The sequence below is a fragment of the Petromyzon marinus genome, chromosome 62 (assembly GCF_048934315.1).
Source record: "Petromyzon marinus isolate PM22_M1 ecotype Great Lakes invasive population chromosome 62, UKy_Petmar_22M1.pri1.0, whole genome shotgun sequence".
NCBI classification, from domain to species: Eukaryota; Metazoa; Chordata; class Hyperoartia; order Petromyzontiformes; family Petromyzontidae; genus Petromyzon; species Petromyzon marinus.
In genome coordinates this window covers 9,491,304-9,518,062 of record NC_133728.1, presented here as the reverse complement: position 1 = coordinate 9,518,062, position 26,759 = coordinate 9,491,304, and the positions used below count along the sequence as shown (strand labels likewise).

The following is a 26,759-nucleotide window of genomic DNA, read 5'->3' as shown; positions in this document are numbered from 1 at the left end:
CACCCCGTGGTGCCCTTATAAAACTCAACGTTTAACCTTCTCACGCCGGCTTGTGCCCGCCCTCACAGTCGGGCATATTGTGCGGAATACACCACGTGGTGGTGCCGCCGTTGTTGTTGACCCTGGCCATTGACCGAGCAACCCGACGTTCCTACCAGCTCCCTCCGCAGGAGAATGTGTTTCTCACCATCCACGGCGGTCAAAACTCGTTCCGACTTCAACGTCGCTCAACTCTCTCGCGTCTCACGACGGTGAAGTTTCCCCGGGACGCTGCGGGGGCAGACAAATTCCTTTATTCAAGGCCGCGAAAAAACTCACGTACGGCGAGACCGCGCCGAGCCCAGGGGCAATCCCTCCCCTCCCCTCCCCCCAGGGGTCGAACTCAGACTTCAAACGCATGCTCTGAGGTCTTCAACGGGGCAAGACATTTATTGTGCGTCTCTGCTCGCGTGTGTGGTGTGTGGTGTGATGTGTGTGATGTGTGGTGTGTGGTGTGTGATGTGTATGTAGTGGGTAGCGAGTGAGGGAGCGATGGCGTAGCTGGTCAGCGCTACGCTGCGCTACGAACCCGGCGACCCGAGTCCGATTCCCGCTCACGGCCAACACCGGTGACGATTATCCGAACCGACCCCGGGCCTCCTCCCCGAGGTCGACTCAAACGAGCGCCGTGTAAAGATCGCCGCTGGGGAGACAAAAGCGGTCGTGCGTCTTGCTGGCCACCTGCCCCCTTCGTGGTGTCGTGCCAGCCTTCATAGGTGCTGCCACTCGCCAAGAGCACTTGTCCCAACAGTCTTGTTGGTGGCCACACGGGTGGATCTGTGTGTGTGTGTGTGCGCGTGGAGGAGCGGCGGTGCAGCGGTGAGAGCGCCTCGCGGCGCTACGAGACCGGCGTAGGACAGAGTTCGACTCCCGTCCACGGCCGGCGCCGGCGGCGTTAGCGACGTCTCAGCACCGACCGGTCCACGAGCCCTCCCCTAGCTCGACTCGACCTCAAGTGAGTTGGTGCGCGGTGCATGCGTGACACCCCAAGGTGCCCGGGGTGGTGCTCGCCCGGCCCATTCGAAGAGCTTCAGGGCTCATCGGATTTTCTTCCGGAACTAAAGATGCCCATTCTGACGCGCCGTGCCGGCCTTAATAGGCCGCTAGATAACACGCCCCCCCCCCATTTAGGGGAAGTCTCCCTCCGACTCACGCGATGGATCTGCCAGTTGTGGTTGGTGGTGGTGGTCCAGATGTCTGGTGAAGACGCTCACAGCCACTTGCCCCCACCATTCTGTTTCTGTTACAAAGCTATACGGGGTGGGAGGGGGATGCTTGTATGTGCGTGTGTGTGCGCGTCATGACATGATGATGTGGGGATCCGTAGTGTAGCGGTTAGCGCTACGCTGCGCTGTGAACCCGGCGATCCGGGTTCGATTACCGCTCACGGCCAACACCGGTGACGATTATCTGAACCGGTCCCGGGCCTCCCACCCACCTCGTGTACCGTTCCGGCCTTCATAGGTGCTCGCTAACAGCAATTGCCCCTACAGTCTGTTAAGGCGACACGGGGGATCTTTGTCTTTGTGTGATGACACGACTATGGAGTGCTGGCTTAAGCGGCTTGGATAATCAATATCCCCTCTTTGAAAACCCCCCACCACCCAAGATAAAGAGACATCTGGGCATCACCGTGCAATCAAGAAGCAGAACGAACCCCGCCACCACCACCACCCCTCCCCCCCCGATTGGCGTAGTCGCTTTGACGATCCCACCCCGGGGCAGGGGGGGGACACACACCTCTCACCACCCAATCATTTAAGACAACAACAATGATAATGATGACAACAATAATAATACAAACGGGTGAATGCCTCAAAACCAGTGGCTCTTCCTAACACGTTAGCAGGCTTTCGCGATTAATATAATCCACAATACGGATTTGTTAGGGTCGGACCGCGTAAATATATAAATGTTGTGTCGTTAAAACCCGCCACCGCCCGACACAGCCAACTAGTAAAGGGTTGTCACGTAAACAGAACGTGGCCAATTCGTCACTAGTACAGCACGCCGGTGTGTCGGAGAGCCAAGCCACAACATTTACAATCCGAGTACGACGCTTCGCCAGTAACTGCCACCAGCTTCATCGGGAGACAGCCAGATTCGTGGTTCTTCTTAACCTGGGGTGCATCACGCCGCCCCCTATTGATTCCTTGCAAAACAGAAATCTTTCGCAAGGAATCCAGGTGTGGGCCAATCAGTTTCAAAGACAATGCATCTAATATGATCAGAGCCATGTTTGTTTGCATGTTCAGCACGAGTACCGTGTGTGTGTGGTTAATGCAGCTACTCGATTGCTTGCAAAATGTTTCCTCTGTTCGGTGTTTGAACATCTTAACACAGCTCCTGTCTTTATTGCCAGCAAAGCGCAAAATCTACTCTTATTTTCTCACACGTTGATTATTGCCAAAAAGGTTCCATTTTCCACCTGTTTCATCAACCCCCCATGTATTTACTAACAAGGAACTTTTTGAATGACCGAGAACCAAAGGGTGGGTGGGTGCCGCCAAGGCCGCAGAGTAAAGGTTTAAGAACCACTGGTTTACGACAACGATAATAACCACAATACAAGGAGGGGGGGAAATTCCTCAAAATGCATCAAATGTTAAATAATCTGGTGACAAAAACCGGTGAAGCTGAGGTCTCTCCGCACGCAAACGGTGGCGGGGGGGGGTGGGAGAGGTCTATCCCCTGTCCGCCAGCTACTGCGATCACTCCCTGCCGGCAGGAGAGGGGAGGGGGAGGCACGGCGCTCTGTCCCCCAAAAGAGTCACACACAGGGCCCAAGTTGGACTCCTGGCCACGGCGTCCGCGGGGAGCGGGTTAGCGGGGGTCGGGCTTACGTACGGTGCGAAAAGAAGTTCAACGTTTCTTCAAGAACTGTTTTGTTGTTGCGTTTAATTATTAGTCCTTCCCCTCACCTCGCCACCCCCCCCCGCCCCCACCGCACCTCCGATTAGCGCGGTTGGCTTACATATGGCGCGAAGGACGTTCCCAACATACGTAAATACATACAGACCTACGAGCGATAACTGAACGCCGTCGCGGCCGCGGCTGCCTGTTCAGAAAGCTGCAACGATCCGGGCCTCGCGATTCGAGTCAAGCAACTTTGTCTTGTTGTTGTTTGTTGTTATTTGTCGCCGTTTAAAGGCAACCGCAATTGCCGAGCGAGCGACTGGAAGGTGCGCGGCTCGCTGAGCAGCGAAGACCGGCTTCTAGAGAATGGACCGCTCGGTGAGTGTCCACTGCTGCTATTAAATGGCCTAGATTGAAAACAACACTTCTTTCAGAACTGCTTGTTCTCGTGTTGTTTAGCACCAACGCCGGCTTGCGTTAGCAAGCGGTTAACGAGACACGGCCCTTACTCGGTAACAGCTGCGTCTCATGCACAGCTGTTACCGAGACACAGCCGTCAATGAGACCACCAGAGGCGCAGTCCTTACTCGGTAACAGCTGTCTCTTCAACAGCTGTTATGGAGACAGCCGTGAACGAGGCATACAGCTGTTGGAAGAGAGAGGCACAGCTGTTAACAGCTGTTTAACGGCCCTAGCAGTCGGTCACTACCACACCACGTACAGCTTGGGGGGGGGGGGGGGGGCTTTCCTCTGCCTCCACCCCTGACCCACCCCCCTCCGCCCCATCGACGCCGTGCACCACGGTTCTTGTCAGCAAATCCAGGGCGTGGGCGAGGAGGCGCGGTGCAACGTCACGCACTAAAGCGACGACGATGCTGAAGCCGAGGACGAAGAGGAGTTGGGGGGGGTGGGGTTGTGCGCGCGGACCGAGTGTCGGGTGACGTCCCGTAGACGTTGATTGCGGAGTAGCTTCAGCAGCAGCAGCAGCTGTTACGGCAGCTGTCGTTGTTGTCGTTGTTGTTCGTGAGATGCAGCCACCAGGGCGGGGGGCAAGCGGAGAGAGAGGGTTCAGTAGCAGGTGCCAGGAGGACGACGATGAGGAAGACGATCGAGGAGGAGGAGGAGGTGGTGGTGGTGGTGGCGGTGGCGGTGCCACTCACAGCAGCATGGTGCTGGGCCGCTCCAAGAACTTGCGGAACTCAGCCAGCCACTGGGCGCCGACGGCTCCATCCACAACGCGGTGGTCACAGCTCAGGGTCACCGACATGACGCTCGCCACCACGAAGCTGCGACACCACACACAGTGACACGGCGCGCGGTGATGGATCGTAGGCAGGCCGGCCTGAATGTTTCTAAACGGCGCAGATGTTACATTGGAGGGGCCCACGTTTTGCAAGCGTAGAGAAGGGAGGGAATGACTGTGGCCGAGAAGACCCGAAGCTTCGTGTGGAGCGACAGACCAGGCAGCTTCCACACAGCGTTACGCAACCGATGAAAAGATATTGCCGCTCGACTGATTCGGAGCGAGACCTCCGCTGCCAAACCGGAGCCGCTCACACACACGCTCACACACGCTCACACACACGCTCACACACACGCTCACACACGCTCACACACACGCTCACACACACGCTCACACACGCTCACACACGCACTCACACGCACTCACACACGCTCACAAACACGCTCGAACACGCTCACACACGCACTCACACACGCTCACAAACACGCTCGAACACGCTCGCACACGCTCACACACACCCTCGCACATGCTCACACGCTCACACACACTCACACACGCTCACACACGCTCACACAAACGCTCACACACGCGCTCACACACGTGCTCACACACGCTCACACACACGCTCACACACGCTCACACACACGCTCACGCACGCTCACAGACGCTCACACACACGCTCACACACGCGCTCACACACGCGCTCACACACACACTCACACACACGCTCGCACACGCTCACACACACGCTCACACACGCTCACACACACACTCACACACACGCTCACACACGCTCACACACACGCTCACACACGCGCTCACACACGCGTTCACACACACACGCTCACACACACTCACACACACGCTCACACACGCTCACACACACGCTCACACACGCTCACACACGCGCTCACACACGCTCACACACGCTCACACACGCTCACACACACGCTCGCACACACGCTCACACACACGCTCACACACACACTCACACACACACTCACACACGCTCACACACAAGCTCGCACACTCACACACGCTCACACACGCGCTCACACACGCTCACACACACACGCTCACACACGCTCACACACCAATGCGCTCACACACACACTCACACACGCTCACACACACGCTCACACACACACACGCTCACTCACACACACACACGCTCACACACATGCTCACACACGCGCTCACACACACACTCACACACACACACGCTCGCACACGCTCACACACACGCTCACACACGCTCACACACACGCACACGCTCACACGCACACACTCACGCTCACATACGCTCACACGCGCTCACACACAACAACAACAACCGCCATTCGCCACTAAGTGGCGGTGACGTCACCACGACGCTTGTGCCAGGCTATGTGCACCCTGAGGCCACGTGAAGTGTCGAACGCCCGCTGGCAGGAGGTCACGGGGCAGACCCAGGTGCCACGGGTCGACTGACTGACATGACTGGCTGATGCACCACCTGTGCCCCCGACTGTGCCAACTTGCTGTGCTCTAGCCACCCGGCGCTCCGCTCGTTGTTCTGAGCGTCGCTCCTCCGCCCTCCGTTGTTGTTGGAGGGCGACTACCTCCAACTGCCCAGTAGCATCCTTCACGTGCCTCCTCCACAGAGGCCGATCTTGACACCGCTGGTACCAGTCATCGGGAAGTCCACTCAGCTCCACGTCCTCATGTACTACATCACTCCATCTCTTCTCTAGCCCGTGCCGCGCCCGCTTAGCCCCCTCAATCCGGCCGAACAAAAGCTGTTTCGGCATGTGGTGGCTGGGCATGCGGGCTACATGACCCAGCCATCGCAGCCTTGCCCGCCGGAGGAGCTCACCGATGGGACCTTGCCCAGATCTTTCAAGGATTTGTGAGCTCCTCACACAATCCAGTCTGGTTAAACACAGGATGGATCGTAGGCAGGAAAGCCTAAATGTTTCTAACCGGCGAAGATGTTCCATTAGGGGGGTCCACGTTTCGCAAGCGTAGAGAAGTGAGGGAATGACCGTGGCTGAGAAGACCTGAAGCTTAGTGCGGAGCGACAGACCAGGTAGCTTCCACACAGCGTTACGCAACCCATGAAAAGATATTGCCGCTCGACTGATTCGGAGTGAGACCTCTGCTGTTAAACTGGAGTCAGTCATAAGCACACTGCCCAGGTATGGGAAACTCTCCACTCTCTCCACAACTGCCCCATCACCGGTTGGGAGTTGTGGGGGTGGAGTGTCCGATGGTACAAAATACCCAGGCAGGTGCTTAGTTTTGGTGGGGCTGATGGTAAGGCCCCATCTCTTAGTTGCACGCTCCAGTCTCAGCAGCAGCGTCTCCAACTCCTCCTCTGAATGAGCAGCTATTACCAAATCATCGGCATACATAACATGGTTGAGCAATAGGGAGCCATCCCTTGACCGCACCCGGGCATCGATCAGCCTCCCATTATATCTGTACCATATGGAGATTCCCCCGGTACAGCTATTGAAGGCTTCACGAACTACGTGGTCAAAATAGATGATAAATAATGTGGGAGCCAGAGGACATCCCTGTCGCACCCCAAGGTGTACAGGGAATGGCTCTGACTCCCGGCCACGTAGTTCTACTCGGGCCCGCTCACCATCATGAAGGTCCTTAATGATCGTGAGCAGAGGGTCAGGTACTCCAAAAGCACGAAGAACGACCCAGAGCCCAGGCCTACTGATGGTATCATAGGCCTTGACCAGGTCAATAAAGCAGAGATGTAGGTCTTTTTGGAATTCCCTACACCTCTGCTGTAGCAGACGGACAGAAAATATGGCATCTGTGCAGGACCGCCCTTTCCTGAAACCGCATTGGGGCTCCGCAAGCCTCTCCTCAGCCAGCCTGGCAAGGCGAGGCTGAATAATCCTTGCCAGGACCTTTCCCGGCACACTGAGGAGTGAGATGCCCCTGTAGTTGTTACAGTCTGTGCGGTCCCCCTTCTTAAAAAGGGGGACCACCAGGGCATCCTTCCAATCCTGCGGAACCCGTCCAGTGGTCCAGACTGTTGTTATGATGTCATATAGGGCAGTCTGTGCACAAACGCCACCCTCCCTCAGCATTTCGCTTGGGAGATCATCTCTGCCCGCTGCCTTTCCTAGTCTCAGAATCCGGATCGCCTTAAGTACTTCCTCAACAGATGGCACCTCAGCCAGCCACTCACAGGGGGTGACTTCTTCCAATATTTGAGGCACCGCAGCCTCAGCAGGGTCATCCTCACTTTGTGCCACGATGTTTTCCTGGCTGAGGGATTTTCCCTCCCCCAGGACCTCACAGAAATGCTCAGCAAATCTGCAAACCTGTTCCTGGGGGTCGGAGATTGGATCACCGTTTTTTCCCCTAATGATGGTAATAGGTGTGGCACTGCAGGTTACTTTTTTGATGGAGTTAAATAGAGATTTGTGATAACGGGCCACTGAGGCAGACTCCATCTCCTCAGCAACCCGCGACCACCACCCATCCTTGCAGCGCCTCACGGCTCTCCGAACCTCCGAGCGAAGGCTGCGGTAAGCCTCCTCATTCTCTGACGTGGGATTCTGTAGCCGATGACAGTGGGCCTGTCGCTTTTTCTCAACCATCCTGAACACCTCCTCTGTCAGCCAGGGTCTCTGGGGAGGTCTAGACCACGTACCTAAAGCAGCCATTGCAGCTGCATGAGTCACAGTCCTAAACCTCGCCCATTTACCCTCGACATCAGGAGGAGTCGGGGACGATGCCAATCCCAGCCGCAAGCGATGATGAAATTCTCGCTTGCAACTTTCATCAGATAACTGAGACCAGGCCACTTTAGGTCGGAATGGGGTCCTGGGTGTACACCCACTACCAGAGTGGAAGAATGGCAGGCGCATCTTACAGATGACTAGTCGATGGTCAGAGGGCAGATCAGCTCCACGGTAGGTCCTGGTGTCAAGGACATGGGCTCGCATTCGCTGGTCCGTCACTATGTAGTCCAGCAGATGTTCTTGCTTGGACCCGGCATGCATCCATGATGTTGTGTGGATGCGCCGATGCCGGAACAGCATGTTGGTAATTACAAGCCCATGGGCTGCACAAAAATCTAGCAGCCTCCTACCGTTGTTATTGAGCTGATCTGGCCCATGCCCTCCAATCACTCCAGACCAGGTGCCAGTATCATGACCAACTCGGGCATTGAAGTCACCCAACATGATGACTCTATCCCGAGGGGCCACTTTAGCCAGCACCTGTGACAGGTCATAGAAGGCATCTGACTCATCGGCTTTGCCTGCATCCCTCCACGGATGTTCATCTTCGGTGGGGGCATAAGTAACCACGACCACCATTCCTCGCCTCCGGTTGATGGGAAGGCGAGCCCAAAGTAGCCTGGGGCTTACAGCTTCCCACACCTCACCGCCACGCTCCCACACCCCCTTCATTCTTTGGTTCAAAAGAAGAGCCACACCCTGTTGTTTGGCAGTCTGCTGCCCCGAGTAGAGGACTGTACACCCCTCATGGTGGCAGGAGCCAGAGCCGGTCCACCGGACCTCCTGAAAGCCGCATAGATCCAGGCGGTACCGGTCCAGCTCCCGACAGAGGAGTGGCAGCCTCTCCTCCGCAGTGAGCGTTCGAACATTCCACGTGGCCACCCGTAGTGGCTTTTCGTTGTTTCTGGAGTAGCCCCGAGAGTAGGTATTCAATCTCCTGGCTCCGCCAATTGGGGTTTGGCCAGGAGACGTCATAGACGCCTGGCCCCCCGAGGCCTCCGGCACAAGCTTATTAGTTACATATTTCAGTTTAACTCGTGGTTTCGTGGTAATTAATTGAAGGTGGAGGGGTTACCAGCCCTTCGCACCCGTCCAGAGCCCCCGTTTAGCCCCTGTGGTGGACACATATGCCATGAGGGGAGGAGCCAATCAAAATTGGATCTCCCCCCACAGCACTGTCCACGACAGAGTTGCCCGTCCGGCACCGCGAGGAGGTAGGGGGTTGTTTTGCCGGACAACCCCCTACCTCACACACGCACACACACACGCACACACGCACACACACTCACACACACTCACGCACACTCACGCACACACACACGCTTACACACGCTCACACACCAATGCGCTCACCCTTTCTCATTGTCGGCTGGCAGCAGTCTCTTCTCGGTGCCCCCCACGGCCAGGATGCACGCCTGAGGGGGGTTGATGATGGCCGAGAAGTTCTTGATGCCGAACATGCCGAGGTTCGAAATGGTGATGGTTCCTCCCTGCGACGGCACCGCACCACAAACTCATAACAATGCACCAACACCGCCACCACCACCATCACCGCCACCACCACCGCCACCACCACTGCCACCACTGCCACCGCCACCACCACTACCATCGTCACCACCACCACCACCACCACCGTCACCGACTCTCAAGATTGTTTTTCACGAGGGTCCTGCCAAGTTTTTTTTTCTCAGCAGGGGCTCGATGTTGTTGTTGCTGCTGCTGCTGCTGCGTGATCCCCACTTAATAATGTGCAGGTAACTTTGCAGCATTGGGATGTGTTTGGCGAACACCAGTTACGCTGTGTGTGTGTGAGTGAGTGGGGAGCGGCGGTGTAGGCGGTTAGCGCGCTGCGCGAGCCGGGTTCGATTCCCGCTCACGGCCAACACCCAGTCACGATTATCTGAACCGGTCCCGGTCCTCCCCTAGGTCGACTCAGCCCCAAATGATTACCCGGTGCGGTGTGTAAACATCGCCACCGGGGAGACAAAGGCGGTCGGGCGTGGTGCTGGTCACCCACACCTTGCCGTACTGTTCCGTCCTTCATAGGTGCTCGCTAACAGCACGTGCCCCAACAGTCTGTTAATGTCGGCATGTGTGTTTTTAGCTGTGGGAGGGAACAGGAGAACCTGCAGGAAACCCATACAGCGCAGGATGGAGAGCAGTCAAACTCCACGCAAGGGCTCACTCACACTCCGTATATTGCTCACACTCACTCGCACTCCGTATATTGCGCACACTCACTCACACTCCGTATATTGCTCACACTCACTCACACCAAATGTGGCTGTGGGCCTGATGAAGCTGGTTGTAATTGCTGCCGAAACGCCGCACTCAGATTGTAAATGTTGTGGATTTGCCCTCCGACACACCTGTTACTGCTGTACTGGTGACGAATTTGCTAGCTGTGTTGACGTGACACTAAACCTACTAATTGGCTGTGTTGGGTGGTGGCGGGGTTTAACGCCACATTTATATTTTCGCGAGCTAGCCCAAAAAAAACCCCCCTGTATTATGGATATTGGTCGCGAAAGCCTACGTGTTAAATCAACGTCGTCGTCGTCATCATCATCGTCGTCTTCATCGCGTCATCGTCATCAATCATCAACGTCGTCATCATCAAAGTCGTCATCATCATCGTAGTCATCATCATCATACTCGTCATAATCACAATCGTCGTCATCATCATCACAAACGTCATCATCATCATCATCATCGTCATCATCGAAGTCGTCATCATCGTAGTTATCATCGTCGTCATCATCGTAGTCATCGTCATCATACTCGTCGTCATCACAATCGTCGTCATCACCATCATCATCAAAGTCGTCATCATCATCGTAGTCATCGTCATCATACTCGTCATCATCACAATCGTCGTCATCATCATCATCAAAGTCGTCATCATCATCGTAGTCATCATCATCATACTCGTCATCATCACAATCGTCGTCATCATCATCATCATCATCAAAGTCGTCGTCATCGTAGTCATCATCATCATACTCGTCATCATCACAATCGTCGTCATCATCATCATCATCAAAGTCGTCATCATCATCATAGTCATCATCATCACAATCGTCGTCATAATCATCATCATCAAAGTCGTCATCATCATCGTAGTAATCGTCATCATACTCGTCAGCATCACAATCGTCGTCATCATCATCATCATCATCAAAGTCGTCATCAACATCGTAGTCATCATCATACTCGTCATCATCATCATACTCGTCATCATCATCATAGTCATCATAGTCATCATCATCATCATCCTCGTCATCATCACAATCGTCATCATCATCATCATCAAAGTCGTCATCATCATCGTAGTCATCATCATCATACTCGCCATCATCACAATCGTCGTCATCATCATCATCATAATCATCAAAGTCGTCATCATCATCGTAGTCATCATCATCGTAGTCATAATCATCATACTCGTCATCATCATCATACTCGTCATCATCAAAGTCGTCGTCATCATCGTAGTCATCATCATCATCATACTCGTCATCATCACAATCGTCGTCATCATCATCAAAGTCGTCATCATCATCGTAGTCATCATCACCATCATACTCGTCATCATTACAATCGTCATCATCATCGTAGTCATCATCATCATACTCGTCATCATCACAATCGTCGTCATCATCATCATCATCAAAGTCGTCATCATCATTGTAGTCATCATCATCATACTCGTCATCATCACAATCGTCGTCATCATCATCATCATCAAAGTCGTCATCATCATCGTAGTCATCATCATCATCGTAGTCATCATCACAATCGTCGTCGTCATCATCATCATCATCAAAGTCGTCATCATCATCGTAGTCATCATCATCATACTCGTCATCATCACAATCGTCGTCATCATCATCATCATCATCAAAGTCGTCATCATCATCGTAGTCATCATCATCACAATCGTCGTCATCACAATCGTCGTCATCATCATCGTAGCCATCATCATCATACTCGTCATCATCACAATCGTCATCATCATCAAAGTCGTCATCATCATCGTAGTCATCATCATCATCATACTCGTCATCATCACAATCGTCATCATCAAAGTCGTCATCATCATCGTAGTCATCATCATCATACTCGTCATCATCACAATCGTCGTCATCATCATCATCATCAAAGTCGTCATCAACATCGTAGTCATCATCATCGTAGTCATCATCATCATACTCGTCATCATCATCATACTCGTCATCATCACAATCGTCGTCATCATCATCAAAGTCGTCATCATCATCATAGTCATCATAGTCATCATCATCATCATCCTCGTCATCATCACAATCGTCATCATCATCATCATCAAAGTCGTCATCATCATCGTAGTCATCATCATCATACTCGCCATCATCACAATCGTCGTCATCATCATCATAATCATCAAAGTCGTCATCATCATCGTAGTCATCATCATCGTAGTCATAATCATCATACTCGTCATCATCATCATACTCGTCATCATCAAAGTCGTCGTCATCATCGTAGTCATCATCATCATCATACTCGTCATCATCACAATCGTCGTCATCATCATCAAAGTCGTCATCATCATCGTAGTCATCATCATCATACTCGTCATCATCACAATCGTCGTCATCATCATCATCATCAAAGTCGTCATCATCATTGTAGTCATCATCATCATACTCGTCATCATCACAATCGTCGTCATCATCATCATCATCAAAGTCGTCATCATCATCGTAGTCATCATCATCATCGTAGTCATCATCACAATCGTCGTCGTCATCATCATCATCAAAGTCGTCATCATAATCGTAGTCATCATCATCATACTCGTCATCATCACAATCGTCGTCATCATCATCATCAAAGTCGTCATCATCATCGTAGTCATCATCATCACAATCGTCGTCATCACAATCGTCGTCATCATCAAAAATCATCATCAAAGTCGTCATCATCATCGTAGCCATCATCATCATACTCGTCATCATCACAATCGTCATCATCATCAAAGTCGTCATCATCATCGTAGTCATCATCATCATCATACTCGTCATCATCACAATCGTCATCATCATCAAAGTCGTCATCATCATCGTAGTCATCATCATCATACTCGTCATCATCACAATCGTCGTCATCATCATCATCATCAAAGTCGTCATCATCATCGTAGTCATCATCATCATACTCGTCATCATCACAATCGTCGTCATCATCATCATCATCAAAGTCGTCATCATCATCGTAGTCATCATCATCATACTCGTCATCATCACAATCGTCGTCATCATCATAAAAGTCGTCATCATCACAATCGTCATCATCATCATCATCAAAGTCGTCATCATCATCATCATACTCGTCATCATCACAATCGTCGTCGTCATCATCATCATCAAAGTCGTCATCATTATCGTAGTCATCGCCATCATACTCGTCATCATCACAATCGTCGTCATCATCATCACAATCGTCATCATCATCATCGTCATCATCATCATCGTCATCATCGAAGTGGTCATCATCGTAGTTATCATCATCGTCATCATCGTCGTCATCATCTTCATCATCGTCATCATCATCGTCATCGTCGTCGTCACCTGGAACTCGTGGGGCTGGAGTTTGCCGTCGCGTGCCCGTGCGGCCAGGGCGGTGACGTCGCGGCTGATGGTGGCGAGGCCCTTGTGGTGCGCGTTGAAGACGATCGGTGTGATGAGGCCAAACGAGGTGCTCACCGCCACGTTCACGTCCACCACGTGGTGCCTGCGAATCAACGTCGTCATCGTCATCAATTGTGACATCATCACTGTCATTGATGTCATTAACGACTGCTACGGTGTTGTCATCATCATCGTCATCATCATCATCAACGTCGTCATCAACGTCGTCATCATTGTCATCATCAGTGTCAAGATCATCATCGTCGTCATCAACGTCGTCATCATCGTCGTCATCATCGTCATCATCATCGTCGTCATCATCATCGTTATCAATTGTGACATCATCACTGTCATTGATGTCATTAACGACTGCTACGGTGTTGTCATCATCATCGTCATCATCGTCACCATCTTCATCGTCATCGGCACCATGATGATGAGGATGTGTGGATTATTCGGGACTCGGGGGTGAGGGCTCAGGGTAAGGACTCGAGGTGAGAATTCAGTAAGGACTTGGGGGTGAGGACTCTGGGTGAGGACCTGGGGGTGAGGACTCTGGGTGAGGACCTGGGGGTGAGGGCTCTGGGTGAGGACTCGAGGTGAGAACTCGGGGTGAGGGCTCTGGGTGAGGACTCTGGGTGAGGGCTCTGGGTGAGGGCTCTGGGTGAGGGCTCAGGGTGAGGGCTCTGGGTGAGGACTTGGGGGTGAGGGCTCTGGGTGAGGACCTGGGGGTGAGGGCTCTGGGTGAGGATCTGGGGGTGAGGGCTCTGGGTGAGGGCTCTGGGTGAGGACTCAGGGTGAGGACTCTGGGTGAGGACTCGGGGTGAGGATTTGGGGTGAGGACTCTGGGTGAGGGCTCTGGGTGAGGACTCTGGGTGAGGGCTCTGGGTGAGGGCTCTGGGTGAGGGCTCTGGGTGAGGGCTCAGGGTGAGGGCTCTGGGTGAGGACTTGTGGGTGAGGGCTCTGGGTGAGGACTCAGGGTGAGGACTCTGGGTGAGGACTCTGGGTGAGGACTCGAGGTGAGAACTCGGGGTGAGGGCTCTAGGTGAGGACTCTGGGTGAGGGCTCTGGGTGAGGACTCTGGGTGAGGGCTCTGGGTGAGGGCTCTGGGTGAGGGCTCAGGGTGAGGGCTCTGGGTGAGGACTTGGGGGTGAGGGCTCTGGGTGAGGACCTGGGGGTGAGGGCTCTGGGTGAGGACCTGGGGGTGAGGACTCTGGGTGAGGACTCGGGGTGAGGACTCGGGGTGAGGATTTGGGGTGAGGACTCTGGGTGAGGGCTCTGGGTGAGGACTCGGGGTGAGGGCTCTGGGTGAGGACTCTGGGTGAGGACTCTGGGTGAGGGCTCGGGGTGAGGGCTCGGGGTGAGGACTCGGGGTGAGGATTTGGGGTGAGGACTCTGGGTGAGGGCTCTGGGTGAGGACTCGGGGTGAGGACCTGGGGGTGAGGACCTGGGGGTGAGGACTCTGGGTGAGGGCTCGGGGTGAGGACTCTGGGTGAGGACTCTGGGTGAGGACTCGGGGTGAGGATTTGGGGTGAGGGCTCTGGGTGAGGGCTCTGGGTGAGGGCTCGGGGTGAGGACTCTGGGTGAGGACTCTGGGTGAGGATTTGGGGTGAGGGCTTGGGGTGAGGGCTCTGGGTGAGGGCTCGGGGTGAGGGCTCTGGGTGAGGATTTGGGGTGAGGGCTCGGGGTGAGGACTCTGGGTGAGGGCTCGGGGTGAGGGCTCGGGGTGAGGGCTCTGGGTGAGGACTCTGCGTGAAGATTTGGGGTGAGGACTCAGGGTGAGGGCTCTGGGTGAGGACTCTGGGTGAGGACCTGGGGGTGAGGACCTGGGGTTGAGGACCTGGGGTTGAGGACTCACTGCCGGATGATGGAGTCCATCCAGGAGGAGTTGGCCTCGGGAACCTTGAGGCAGGCGAGCGCCGTCGCCTTGATGATGAAGTCGTTGACGGAGAGTTTGATCTTCTCCTCCTTGACGACCTGCGGCGGAGCCCACACATTGCCTGGTCACAGCACGCCACACCACGCCATGCCACACCACACCATGCCACACCACACCATGCCACACCATGCCACGCCATACCATGCCACGCCACACCATGCCACACCATGCCACGCCACGGCACGCCTTGGCACACTCCCTTCAGCGTGGGCCACCACTGGCCCCCAAAAAACGCCGAGCGGCCGGCAACAAACAGCGCCGTCAAAGCTGTCATTGCTCATGTTTTTGTTGAGTCAGGTGAGAGTGACATTAGTTCGGGCGCGGCAGAAAGGGACGATGGTGGTGGTGGGAGAGAATTACCAGGTGGAGCGGTGTATTGTGAAGAAGCGGAGAGAGAGACCTGCAGTGTGATGAGTGGGTGAGTGAGAGGGCGTGTGGGTGAGTGGGTGAGTGTGTGTGGATGGGTGTGTGGGTGGGTGGATGAGGGAATATGTGAGTGAATGGGTGAGTGGATGGGTGAGTGGGTGGATGAGTGGGTGAGTGGGTGGGTGGGTAGGTGAGTGGGTGGGTGGGTGAGTGGATTGTTGAGTGGGTGAGTGAGTGGGTGAGTGAGTGGGTGGATGAGTGGCTGAGTGGGTGGATAAGTGGGTGAGTGGGTGGGTGGGTAGGTGAGTGGATGCGTGGGTGAGTGGATTGTTGAGTGGGTGGGTGGGTGTGTGGGTGAGTGTGTGGGTGTATGAGTGGGTGGGTGGGTGACAACAGTCATAACAACAGTCTGGACCACTGGACGGGTTCCGCAGGATTCGAAGGATGCCCTGGTGGTCCCCCTCTTTAAGAAGGGGGACCGCACAGACTGTAACAACTACAGGGGCATCTCACTCCTCAGTGTGCCGGGAAAGGTCCTGGCAAGGATCATTCAACATCGCCTTGTGAGGTACGCTGAGGAGAGGCTTGTGGAGCCCCAATGTGGTTTCAGGAAAGGGCAGTCCTGCACAGATGCCATATTTTCTGTCCGCCTGCTACAGCAGAGGTGTAGGGAATTCCAACAAGACCTACATCTCTGCTTCATTGACCTGGTCAAGGCCTATGAACCATCAGTAGGCCTGGGCTCTGGGTTGTTCTTCGTGCTTTCGGAGTCCCTGACACTCTGCTCATGATCATTAAGGACCTTCATGATGGTGAGCAGGGGGCCCGGGTAAAACTACGTGGCCGGGAGTCGGAGCCATTCCCTGGACAACTTGTAGTGCGACAAGGATGTCTTCTGGGTCCCACATTATTTAACATCTATTTCGACCACGTAGTTCGTGAAGCCTTCAATAGCTGGACTGGGGGAATCTCTATTTGGTACAGATATAATGGGAGGCTGATCGATGCCCGGGTGCGGTCAAGGGATGGCTCCCTATTGCTCAACCATGTTATGTATGCCGATGATCTGGTAATTGCTGCTCATTCAGAGGAGGAGTTGGAGGTGCTGCTGCTGAACCTGGAGCTTGCCACCAAGAGGTGGGGCCTTACCATCAGCCACACCAAAACTAAGCAACTGCCTGGGTATTTTGTACCATCGGAGACTCCACCCCCACAACTCCCAATTGGTGATAGGGCAGTTGTGGAGAGAGTGGAGAGTTTCCCATACCTGGGCAGTGTACTCCGGTTTAACAGCAGAGATGTGGAAGCTACGTGGTCTGTCACTCTGCACGAAGCTTCAGGTCTTCTCGGCCACGGTCATGCCCTCCCTTCTCTACGCTTGCGAAACGTGGACCCCCCTAATGGAACATCTTCGCCGGTTAGAAACATTTAGGCTGGCCTGCCTACGATCCATCCTGGGTTTAACCAGGCTGGATTGTGTGAGGAGCTCACAAATCCTTGAAAGATCTGGGCAGGGTCCCATCGGTGAGCTCCTCCGGCAGACAAGGCTGCGTTTGCTGGGCCATGTAGTCCGCATGCCCAGCCACCGCATGCCTAAGCAGCTTTTGTTCGGCCGAATCGAGGGGGCCAAATGGGCGCGGCACGGGCTAGAGAAGAGATGGAGTGATGTGGTTACAGGAGGACGTGGAGCTGAGTGGACTTGCCGATGATTGGTACGAGCGGTGTCAAGATCGGACTATGTGGAGGAGGCTCGTGAAGGACGCTACTGGGCAGTTGGAGGCAGTCGCCCTCCAACAACAAGGGAGGGCGGAGGAGCGACGCTCACAACAACGAGCGGAGCGCCGGGTGGCTAAAGCACAGCAAGTTGGCACAGTACGGGGCACAGGTGGTGCATCAGCCAGTCGTCTTAGTCAGTCGACCTGTGGCACCTGGGTCTGCCCCGTGACCTCCTGCCAGCGGGCGTTTGACACTTCACGTGGCCTCAAGGTGCACATAGCCCGGCACAAGCGTCGTGGTGACGTCAACGCCACTTAATGGCGAATGGCGGTTGTTGTTGTTGAGTGTGAGGGTGGGTGAGTGGGTGGGTGAGTGGATGGGAGGGTGGGTGGGTGAATGAGTGGGTGGGTGGCTGAGTGGGTGGGTGGTTGGGTGGGTGAGTGGGTGGGTGGTTGGGTGGGTGAGTGGTTGGGTGGGTGAGTGGGTGGGTGAATGAGTGGGTGGGTGAGTGGGTGGATGAGTGAGTGGGTGGGTGGGTGGGTGAGTGAGTGGGTGGGTGAGTGGGTGGGTGGGTGAGTGGTTGGGTGGGTGAGTGGTTGGGTGGCTGAGTGGTTGGGTGGGTGAGTGGGTGGGTGGGTCAGTGTGCGGGTGGGTGAGTGAATGTAACACGTAGGCTTTCGCGACCAATATCATCCATAAGAGAGGTTTTTGGGTTAGATCACGTAAATATATAAATGTGTCGTTTAAACCCGCCACCACCCGACACAGCCAACTAGTAAAGGGTTGTCACGTAAACAGAACGTGCCGATTCGTTACTAGTACAGCACACTGGTGTGTCGGAGAGCCAAGCCAAAACATTTACAATCTGAGTACGACGTTTCGCCAGTAATTACAACCAGCTTCATCAGGCGACAGCCAGATTTGTGGACAAGTCCACCTGTTTCGTTCCTTATATAGAGGCGTAGCTCTGTTGACCACCCCATGTGGGGGGGGGGATTACTGAGGCAACGTACATGATGCATGTGCATTATGCGAGCGCTTTGAACTTGCCCTTCCTGTCTATTGTGTGTATTAAAATAGTCGTACGAACGGTAATCCCTATGTAGGCCATGCATTTAAATAATGTATTGTTTGATTATTCTATTCCACGCAGCACTAAGGCGGTAGCTATCCGAACGGTTAAAGTTATTTTGATTTCTTTCAATTTCTATAGATTATCTAATTAGCCTTGGCCAGTAGTAGCTAGTTTTGCACAGAAGTTCAAAATTATCAAAATAAAGTGTCCTTGTTGGCACGCGTGTTCTGCTACCGCTGACAGTTGTATTTGGGAGAATTTAATATTCTCCGATGTTCTTTTAGTCTCGTGCTGATCATTCGACCTATTTGCCCAACATAACATTTACCACATGTGCAGTTAATCCTGTGCACATCTCCTGTTGATAGCTTTGGTAATACATCTTTTGTACCAGATATTAATTTCTGTATTTTATGTACCGTGCCAAATCTGACTCGGATGTTTTGTTTTTCCAAACATCTGGCTAGTATATCAATGTACGGTATTTTGATCGTTTTAATTACTTGGGCAGTTTCAATGCTCGTGTTATTTGACTTGGTTTCGGCATTCAATGCCCTGTTGATTTGTGCATCATTGTAACCGTTCATTTGCAGCGCTTCTTTAACTTGTTGAATTTCACTTCTCACACCGCCACCATCTGACACACTTTCTTAGCACGATGAGTGAGCGTCTTAATAAGAGCAGATTTCTGTGCGGGGGTGATGGTGTGACTCTGCATTCAGATAGGCGTCAGTATGCGTTTTCTTTCGGTAAACACTGGGTGTTATTTTACCATTTAGACCCCATCCGAGCAGAATATCCAGAAATGGTAGACTTCTGTCAGCTTCCATCTCCATGGTCAACTGGACGAGTTGAGATGATTTAGAAATGCGTTTACTGTATCTTTGCCGTGTGGCCAGACCACCAATGTGTCATCCACATATCTAAACCAAGCAGATGGTTTTAGTGTGCTTGAAGCTATTGCTTTTGTTTCGAAATCTTCCACGTACAAATTCGCTATCACAGGAGACAGAGGAGAGCTCATTGCTGCTCCTTCCTTTTGTTTATAGAAGTCACCTTGCCACAAGAAATAAGTGTTCGGCTACCTGATCAAACCAAGGTCATCAAAACCACCAAGACTCGATGGGCTACCAAAAATTCACAAACCTGATGTCCCATTAAGACCCATATAGTTAGTACAATAGGCTCTGCCACGTACGAATTAGCACAATACGTAACGCAACAAACACAGCCCTACATCGATAGGACCTCTTCGTTCATCAAAAACTCTGAACATCTCGTTAATATAATCAAAGATATTCAGCGTAACCCGAATGATATTTCATTAGACCTCCTTTGCCAGTACCAAAATGTAATAATAGGGCTTCCTCCCCTTTTTTCTGGCAACAAAACTGAAACCTTTTTGCAAGGATTCATGTTTACTGCATTAACCACAATAGCTGCAGTCAATATGCTGACAAAAAACACACTATGATAATATATGCATTGTCCTTGAAACTGATTGGTCGATGTAGATGCTCACCCCGAGCCCCCATTACTTTGATAGTGGATTGTCTTTGAGCTGTGTGACGCCTTTTGGCGTCATCTGGTCGAGCACCAATTGGGTCGAGGCTCAAAAGAAAGCCGTCCATTGTTGTGGACCAATGAGTTTCAAGGACAATGCATCATATATTATCATAGTATGTTTTTTGTTTGCATTTTGACTGCAGGTATTGTGGTTAATGCAGACATGCATCCTTGTAAAAAGGTTTCAGTTTTGTTGCCAGAAAAAAGGGGAAAAACCCCTATTATTATCCTAATGCTATTCTCGTAAGTTTTGACGCGACCTCTCCGTTCACGAGGGTTCCGGTGAATGAGTCAATTAAATTACTCGACACTCTGGTAACGAACAAAGGTTCAGCCAAAGATATCCCAAGAATCGCTGAACACCGTCTAAAGAACACTTAATTACTGGTGAAACGTCGTACTCAAGATTGTAAATCATTAGACCCCCTTTGCCAGTTCAAAAATATACTATCAGAGTGTGTTTTTTGTTAGCATTTTGACCACAAGTATTGTGGTTAATGCACCACGTGATTCCTTATAACAGGTTGCAGTTTTGTTGCCAGAAAAAAGGGGAAAAGCCCCTATTATTTCAGATTGTAAATGTTGTGGCTTGGCTCTCCGAAACACCGGCGTGCTGTACTAGTGACGAATTGACCACGTTCTGTTTACGTGACAACCCTTACTAGTTGGCTGCGTCGGGTGGTCGCGGGTTTTAACGACACAACATTTATATATTCACCCGATCTAACCCAAAAAAAACTCCATTATGGACGAGTGAATGTTTGAATTTGTGAGTGAGCGGGTGAACGGGTCGTGACTTTGACACGGACGACGTGAAGTCGTGAGATCGACACGGACGGACGCGTCGGCGTTCTCACCTCGTTCAGCTCCTTGCGCATGCCTATCACCTCGTCCATGGTCACGTCCACGGACAGGTAGTAGTGCGGGATGGTCTGCTTGGACTGCAGCAAGCGGGCTGCTATCACCTGCGCACGAACAACGAGGTGAGGTCGTCGTCATCGTCGCCGCGCACGGCGCTCGCCGCAAACGGACCACGACACCTCGCTGCCGATCTCCGTCAAGGGGCGTAAAACCCAGCGTGTCACACAAACTCCGGTGGTCATCCTCGCAGCAGCAGCAACAAGAGTAGCAACAGGAGCAGCAGCAACAAGAGTAGCAACAGGAGCAGCAGCAACAAGAGTAGCAGCAACTGCAGTAGCAAAAGCAGCAACAGCAGCAAAAGTAGCAGTAGCAGCAGCAGTAGTAGCAGCAGCAACAGCAGCAGCAACAGTAGCAACAACAGTAGCAACAGCAGCAACAGCAGCAACAGCAGCAAGAGCAGCAACAGCAACAGCATCAACAGCAGCAACAGCAGCAATAACAGCAGCAATAACAGCAGCGGCAAGAGTAGCAGCAACGGCAGAGGCTGGCGCTTGCAGACGCATGGGGCCGAGTCCGTCAACCGGCCACGTTGGAGAAGCACGCTGCACTCACGACTCGGTCTACGTGGGCCTGGAGGCCTCTGTGTGAGTCTGTTAGTGCCCTGTGTAGATCTATAGGACCCCTCTGTGTGAGTCTGTTAGTGCCTTGTGCAGGTCTACAGGACCCCTCTGTGTGAGTCTGTTAGTGCCCTGTGTAGGTCTATAGGGCCCCTCTGTGCGAGTCTGTTAGTGCCCTGTGTAGGTCTATAGGGCCCCTCTGTGTGAGTCTGTTAGTGCCCTGTGTAGGTCTATAGGGCCCCTCTGTGCGAGTCTGTTAGTGCTCTGTGTAGGTCTATAGGGCCCCTCTGTGTGAGTCTGTTAGTGCCTGTGTAGGTCTATAGGGCCACTCTGTGTGAGTCTGTTAGTGCCCTGTGTAGGTCTATAGGGCCACTCTGTGTGAGTCTGTTAGTGCTCTGTGTAGGTCTAAAGGGCCCCTCTGTGTGAGTCTGTTAGTGCCCTGTGTTGGTCTATAGGGCCCCTCTATGCGAGTCTGTTAGTGCCCTGTGTAGGTCTATAGGGCCCCTCTGTGTGAGTCTGTTAGTGCCCTGTGTAGGTCTATAGGGCCCCTCTGTGCGAGTCTGTTAGTGCTCTGTGTAGGTCTATAGGGCCCCTCTGTGTGAGTCTGTTAGTGCCTGTGTAGGTCTATAGGGCCACTCTGTGTGAGTCTGTTAGTGCCCTGTGTAGGTCTATAGGGCCACTCTGTGTGAGTCTGTTAGTGCTCTGTGTAGGTCTAAAGGGCCCCTCTGTGTGAGTCTGTTAGTGCCCTGTGTTGGTCTATAGGGCCCCTCTATGCGAGTCTGTTAGTGCCCTGTGTAGGTCTATAGGGCCCCTCTGTGTGAGTCTGTTAGTGCCCTGTGTAGGTCTATAGGACCCCTCTGTGTGAGTCTGTTAGTGCCCTGTGTTGGTCTATAGTGCTCCTCTGTGTGAGTCTGTTAGTGCTCTGTGTAGTTCTATAGGGCCCCTCTGTGTGAGTCTGTTAGTGCTCTGTGTAGGTCTATAGGGCACCTCTGTGTGAGTCTGTTAGTGCCCTGTATAAGTCTATAGGGCCCCTCTGTGCGAGTCTGTTAGTGCTCTGTGTAGGTCTATAGGACCCCTCTGTGTGAGTCTGTTAGTGCCCTGTGTAGGTCTATAGGGCCCCTCTGTGTGAGTCTGTTAGTGCTCTGTGTAGGTCTATAGGGCCACTCTGTGTGAGTCTGTTAGTGCCCTGTGTAGGTCTATAGGGTCCCTCTGTGTGAGTCTGTTAGTGCCCTGTGTAGGTCTATAGGGTCCCTCTGTGTGAGTCTGTCAGTGCCCTGTGTAGGTCTATAGGGCCCCTCTGAGTGAATCTGTTAGTGCCCTGTGTAGGTCTATAGGGCCCCTCTGTGTGTGTTGAGATCATCAGCTCGCGACGCTTGAGAACTCAGTTCCATCTGTGGGTCTCTACGCGAGTCTTTGTGTGAGTCCGTGCGTCGTTGTGTGAGTCTGTGGGTCTTTTTGTGAGACTGTGGATCTTCATGAGAGTCTAAGGGTCTCTACGAGCATCTACAGGTCTCTGTGTAAGTGTATGCGTCTCTGGATGAGTCTATGGGTCTCTGTGTGAGTCTATGGGTCACTATGTGGGACTATAGGTCTCTTTGCGGGTCTATGGACCTCGCTGTGAGTCTAAGGATCTTTGTGTGAGTCTACGGGTCTATACGAGTTCATGAATCTCTGCGTGAGTCTACGGGTCTCTATACGACTATATGGATCTATGTGTGAGTCTATGGATGTCTGTGTGAGTCTATGGATCTCTGTGTGAGTCTATGAATCTCTGTACGAGTCGATGAATCACTGTGTGAGTCTATGGGTCTCTGTGTGAGTCTACGGGTCTCTGTGTGAGTCTATGGGTCTCTGTGGGAGTCTATGGATCTCTATGCGAGTCTATGGATCTCTATGTGAGTCTATGGATCTCTATGCGAGTCTATGGATCTCTGTGTGAGTCTATGGATCTCTATGCGAGTCTATGGATCTCTGCATGAGTCTATGGGTTTCTGTGTGAGTCTCTGGGTCTCTGTACGAGTCAATGGATCGCTGTGTGAGTCTATGGATCTGTGCGAGTCTATGGATCACTATGCGAGTCTATGGGTCTCTGTGTGAGTCTATGGGTCTCTGTGTGAGTCTTTGGGTCTCTACATGAGTCTATTGATGTCTGTGTGAGTCTATGGGTCTCTGTGTGAGTTTATGGGTCTCTGTGTGAGTCTATGGGTCTCTACGTGAGTCTATGGGTCTCTACGTGAGTCTATGGGTCTCTATGTGAGTCTATGGGTCTCTACGTGAGTCTATGGGTCTCTACGTGAGTCTATGGATCTCTATGCGCGTCTAAAACCCGGATCGGAACCCAAGGACCTCGGCGGTGGCGGCCGCGGCCACTTAAGGCAGGCCCGGCGTGATGTCGGCAGCCCGGCGTGATGTCGGCAGTCCGGCGGTTCGGCAGCACCCCCCCCTCCCCCTCCCCTCACTCTCCCCCGCACCTTGCGCACGTTGGTGACGGGGATGTCCACAAAGTCACCGGCGAGAGGGGCGGCCGGCGTCGTGGGGGCGGGGCGAGGGGCGGCCGGGGGCGCGACTGTTGTGGCCTGCACAGAGGACAGAGACAAAGATCCCCCGTGGGGCCATAGCAGACCGGTGGGGCAAGGGCTGTTGGCGACAGCAGCCATGGAGGCCGGCACGGTGGCACACGAGGAGTTGGGGTGGCCAGCACCACGCTCGGCCGCCTTTGTATCCCCAGTGGCGATGATTTTACACACCCCACCAGGTACTCTTTTGAGGCTGAGTCGACCTAGTGGAGGCCCAGGACCGGTTCAGATAATCGTCACCGGTGTTGGTGGCCGTCAGCGGGAATCCAACTCAGGTCGCGTAGCGTGCTAATCGCCTCGACTACCGCTCCCCACTAAAACACACACACACAGCCTAACTGGTGTTGCCCAAACACATCGCAAAGCTGCAAAATTTCACGCAGATTAAGTGGGGATCACGCAGCAGCAGCAGCAGCAGCAACAACATCGATCCCCTGCTGCGAAAAAATACTTGGCAGGACCCTCGTGAAAAACAATCTTGAGACTCGGTGACGGTGGTGGTGGTGGCGGCGGTGGTGGTGGTGGTGGCGGCGGTGGTGGTGGTGGCAGTGGTGATGGCAGTGTGGCAGTGGTGGTGACGGTGGTGGTAATGGTGATGGCAGTGGCGATGGCATTGGTGGTGGCGGTGGCAGCGGTGGTGGTGGTGGCAGTGGTGATGGCAGTGTGGCAGTGGTGGTGACGGTGGTGGTGGTAATGGTGATGGCAGTGGCGATGGCATTGGTGGTGGTGGTGGCAGCGGTGGTGGTGGTGGCAGTGGTGATGGCAGTGTGGCAGTGGTGGTGACGGTGGTAATGGTGATGGCAGTGGTCACGGCGGTGGTGGTAACGGTGGTGGTGACGTCGGTGGTGGTGGTAATGGTGATGGCAGTGGCGATGGCACTGGTGGTGGCGGTGGAGGTGATGCACCGGGTGGCTCACGGTGGGAGTTGCCGTGACTGGCGGTACGAATGTCTCCACGTCGTGCTTCGTGACGCGTCCCTCCGGCCCCGTACCTGCGGACACCCCGGCACCCCCGATTAGCACGGCTGGCTACGTACGGTGCACTACACTATAGACTACTACACACTACTGTACACTACATTACAATACAGCACACTGCGATATACTACACTACCACTGTATTACACTACGATACACTACATTAATATCCCCTAAAGTCTAAACTAAACACTGCGCTATACACTACACTATGCACTACTATACACTACATTATATACCACGATACACTACATTATACACCACAAATATTATTATAGACTACACTACACACAACACTATACACTACACCACTATACACGACACTCTACCCTACGTAACTATACGCTACACTACACCCTATGCTCAATGGAAAACTCACTTCTGAAGAACTGCTTTTTGTGTGCTCAGTTCGTTGTTCTTCCACCCCCCGCCCCGCAACTCCCATTTAGCACCGCTGGCTACGTGTACGTCGTGAAAGAAATTCAACGTACACACACATACGCACGCGTACATACGTATGTATGTACGCACGCATACGTATGTGCATACGTACGCATGTACATACATACGTGTGCACACATGCGTACATATGTACGTGCGCGTACGCACACGTACATACGTACGTATGTACGCACGCATATGCACACATGTACATACATATGTAGATACATACGTGCGTGTACGCACACGTACATACATACGTACGTACATACATACTTCTGAAGAACATACGTATGTACGTACGCATATGTACGTATGTACATACGTATGTACACACGTACATTCGTGTACGCACACTTACATACATACGTACGTGCGCACACATGCGTACACACGTACGTGCGTGTACGCACGTACGTGTGTGTACGCGTGTGTGTACGCACGCGTACACACACGTACGTGCGTACGCACACGTACGTGTCAACACTCGCATTGGGAGTGTGGAACGGCGCTCATGCTCCCGCTCCCGCGTCCGCCGATTGATTGCCGCGTTCCCTCCCGCGACGCGGTTCCATTGCCCCAGGTGGCGGTGGTGTAGGGATGGAGGAGGACTCAAGCGGTGTGTCAGCGTGCGCTAGTTTATTGGCCTCAATAGGTGCTCGCCAACAGCACTTGCCCCAACAGTCTGTGGAGGCCGTGCGGGGGGGGGGGGGGGCGGGGGATCTTCGCCTTCGTTGATGGGGAGCGGCAGCGTCGCGGTCAGCGCTACGCTGCGCTACGAACCCGGCGACCCGAGTTCCGATTCCCGCTCACGCTCCACCAACACCACCAGTGACGAATATTTAAACCGGCCATGGGCCTCCCCTAGGTCGACTCAGCCTCAAATGAGCACCTGCTGCGGCGTGCGGTAAGCATCGCCGCCGGGGGAGACAAAGGCGGCCGGGCGTGGTGCTGGCCACCCACCCCCTCGTGTGCCACAGTGCCGGCCCTCATTGGCGCTGCTACTCGCTAACAGCACTTGCCCCAACAATCTGTGTAAGGCTACACGGGGGATCTTTGTCTT

The 26,759-nt window shown here is 53.2% G+C and overlaps 1 protein-coding gene across 1 annotated transcript in view; it reads right to left on the bottom strand.

Annotated features, from left to right (window-relative positions):
* Positions 1 to 403: 403 nt before the first annotated feature.
* Positions 404 to 26,759, bottom strand: part of DLAT (dihydrolipoamide S-acetyltransferase) — a 44,031-nt gene continuing 17,675 nt past the window's right edge. The window contains exons 8-14 of the mRNA XM_076053719.1: positions 25,196 to 25,269; positions 24,174 to 24,278; positions 21,082 to 21,189; positions 15,421 to 15,539; positions 13,503 to 13,665; positions 9,244 to 9,380; positions 404 to 4,181 (exon numbers count right to left, since the gene is read on the bottom strand). Of these exons, the coding sequence (XP_075909834.1) occupies positions 4,052 to 4,181; positions 9,244 to 9,380; positions 13,503 to 13,665; positions 15,421 to 15,539; positions 21,082 to 21,189; positions 24,174 to 24,278; positions 25,196 to 25,269 (836 nt within the window). The 3' untranslated portion in view covers positions 404 to 4,051. The remainder of the gene's footprint in view (positions 4,182 to 9,243; positions 9,381 to 13,502; positions 13,666 to 15,420; positions 15,540 to 21,081; positions 21,190 to 24,173; positions 24,279 to 25,195; positions 25,270 to 26,759) is intronic.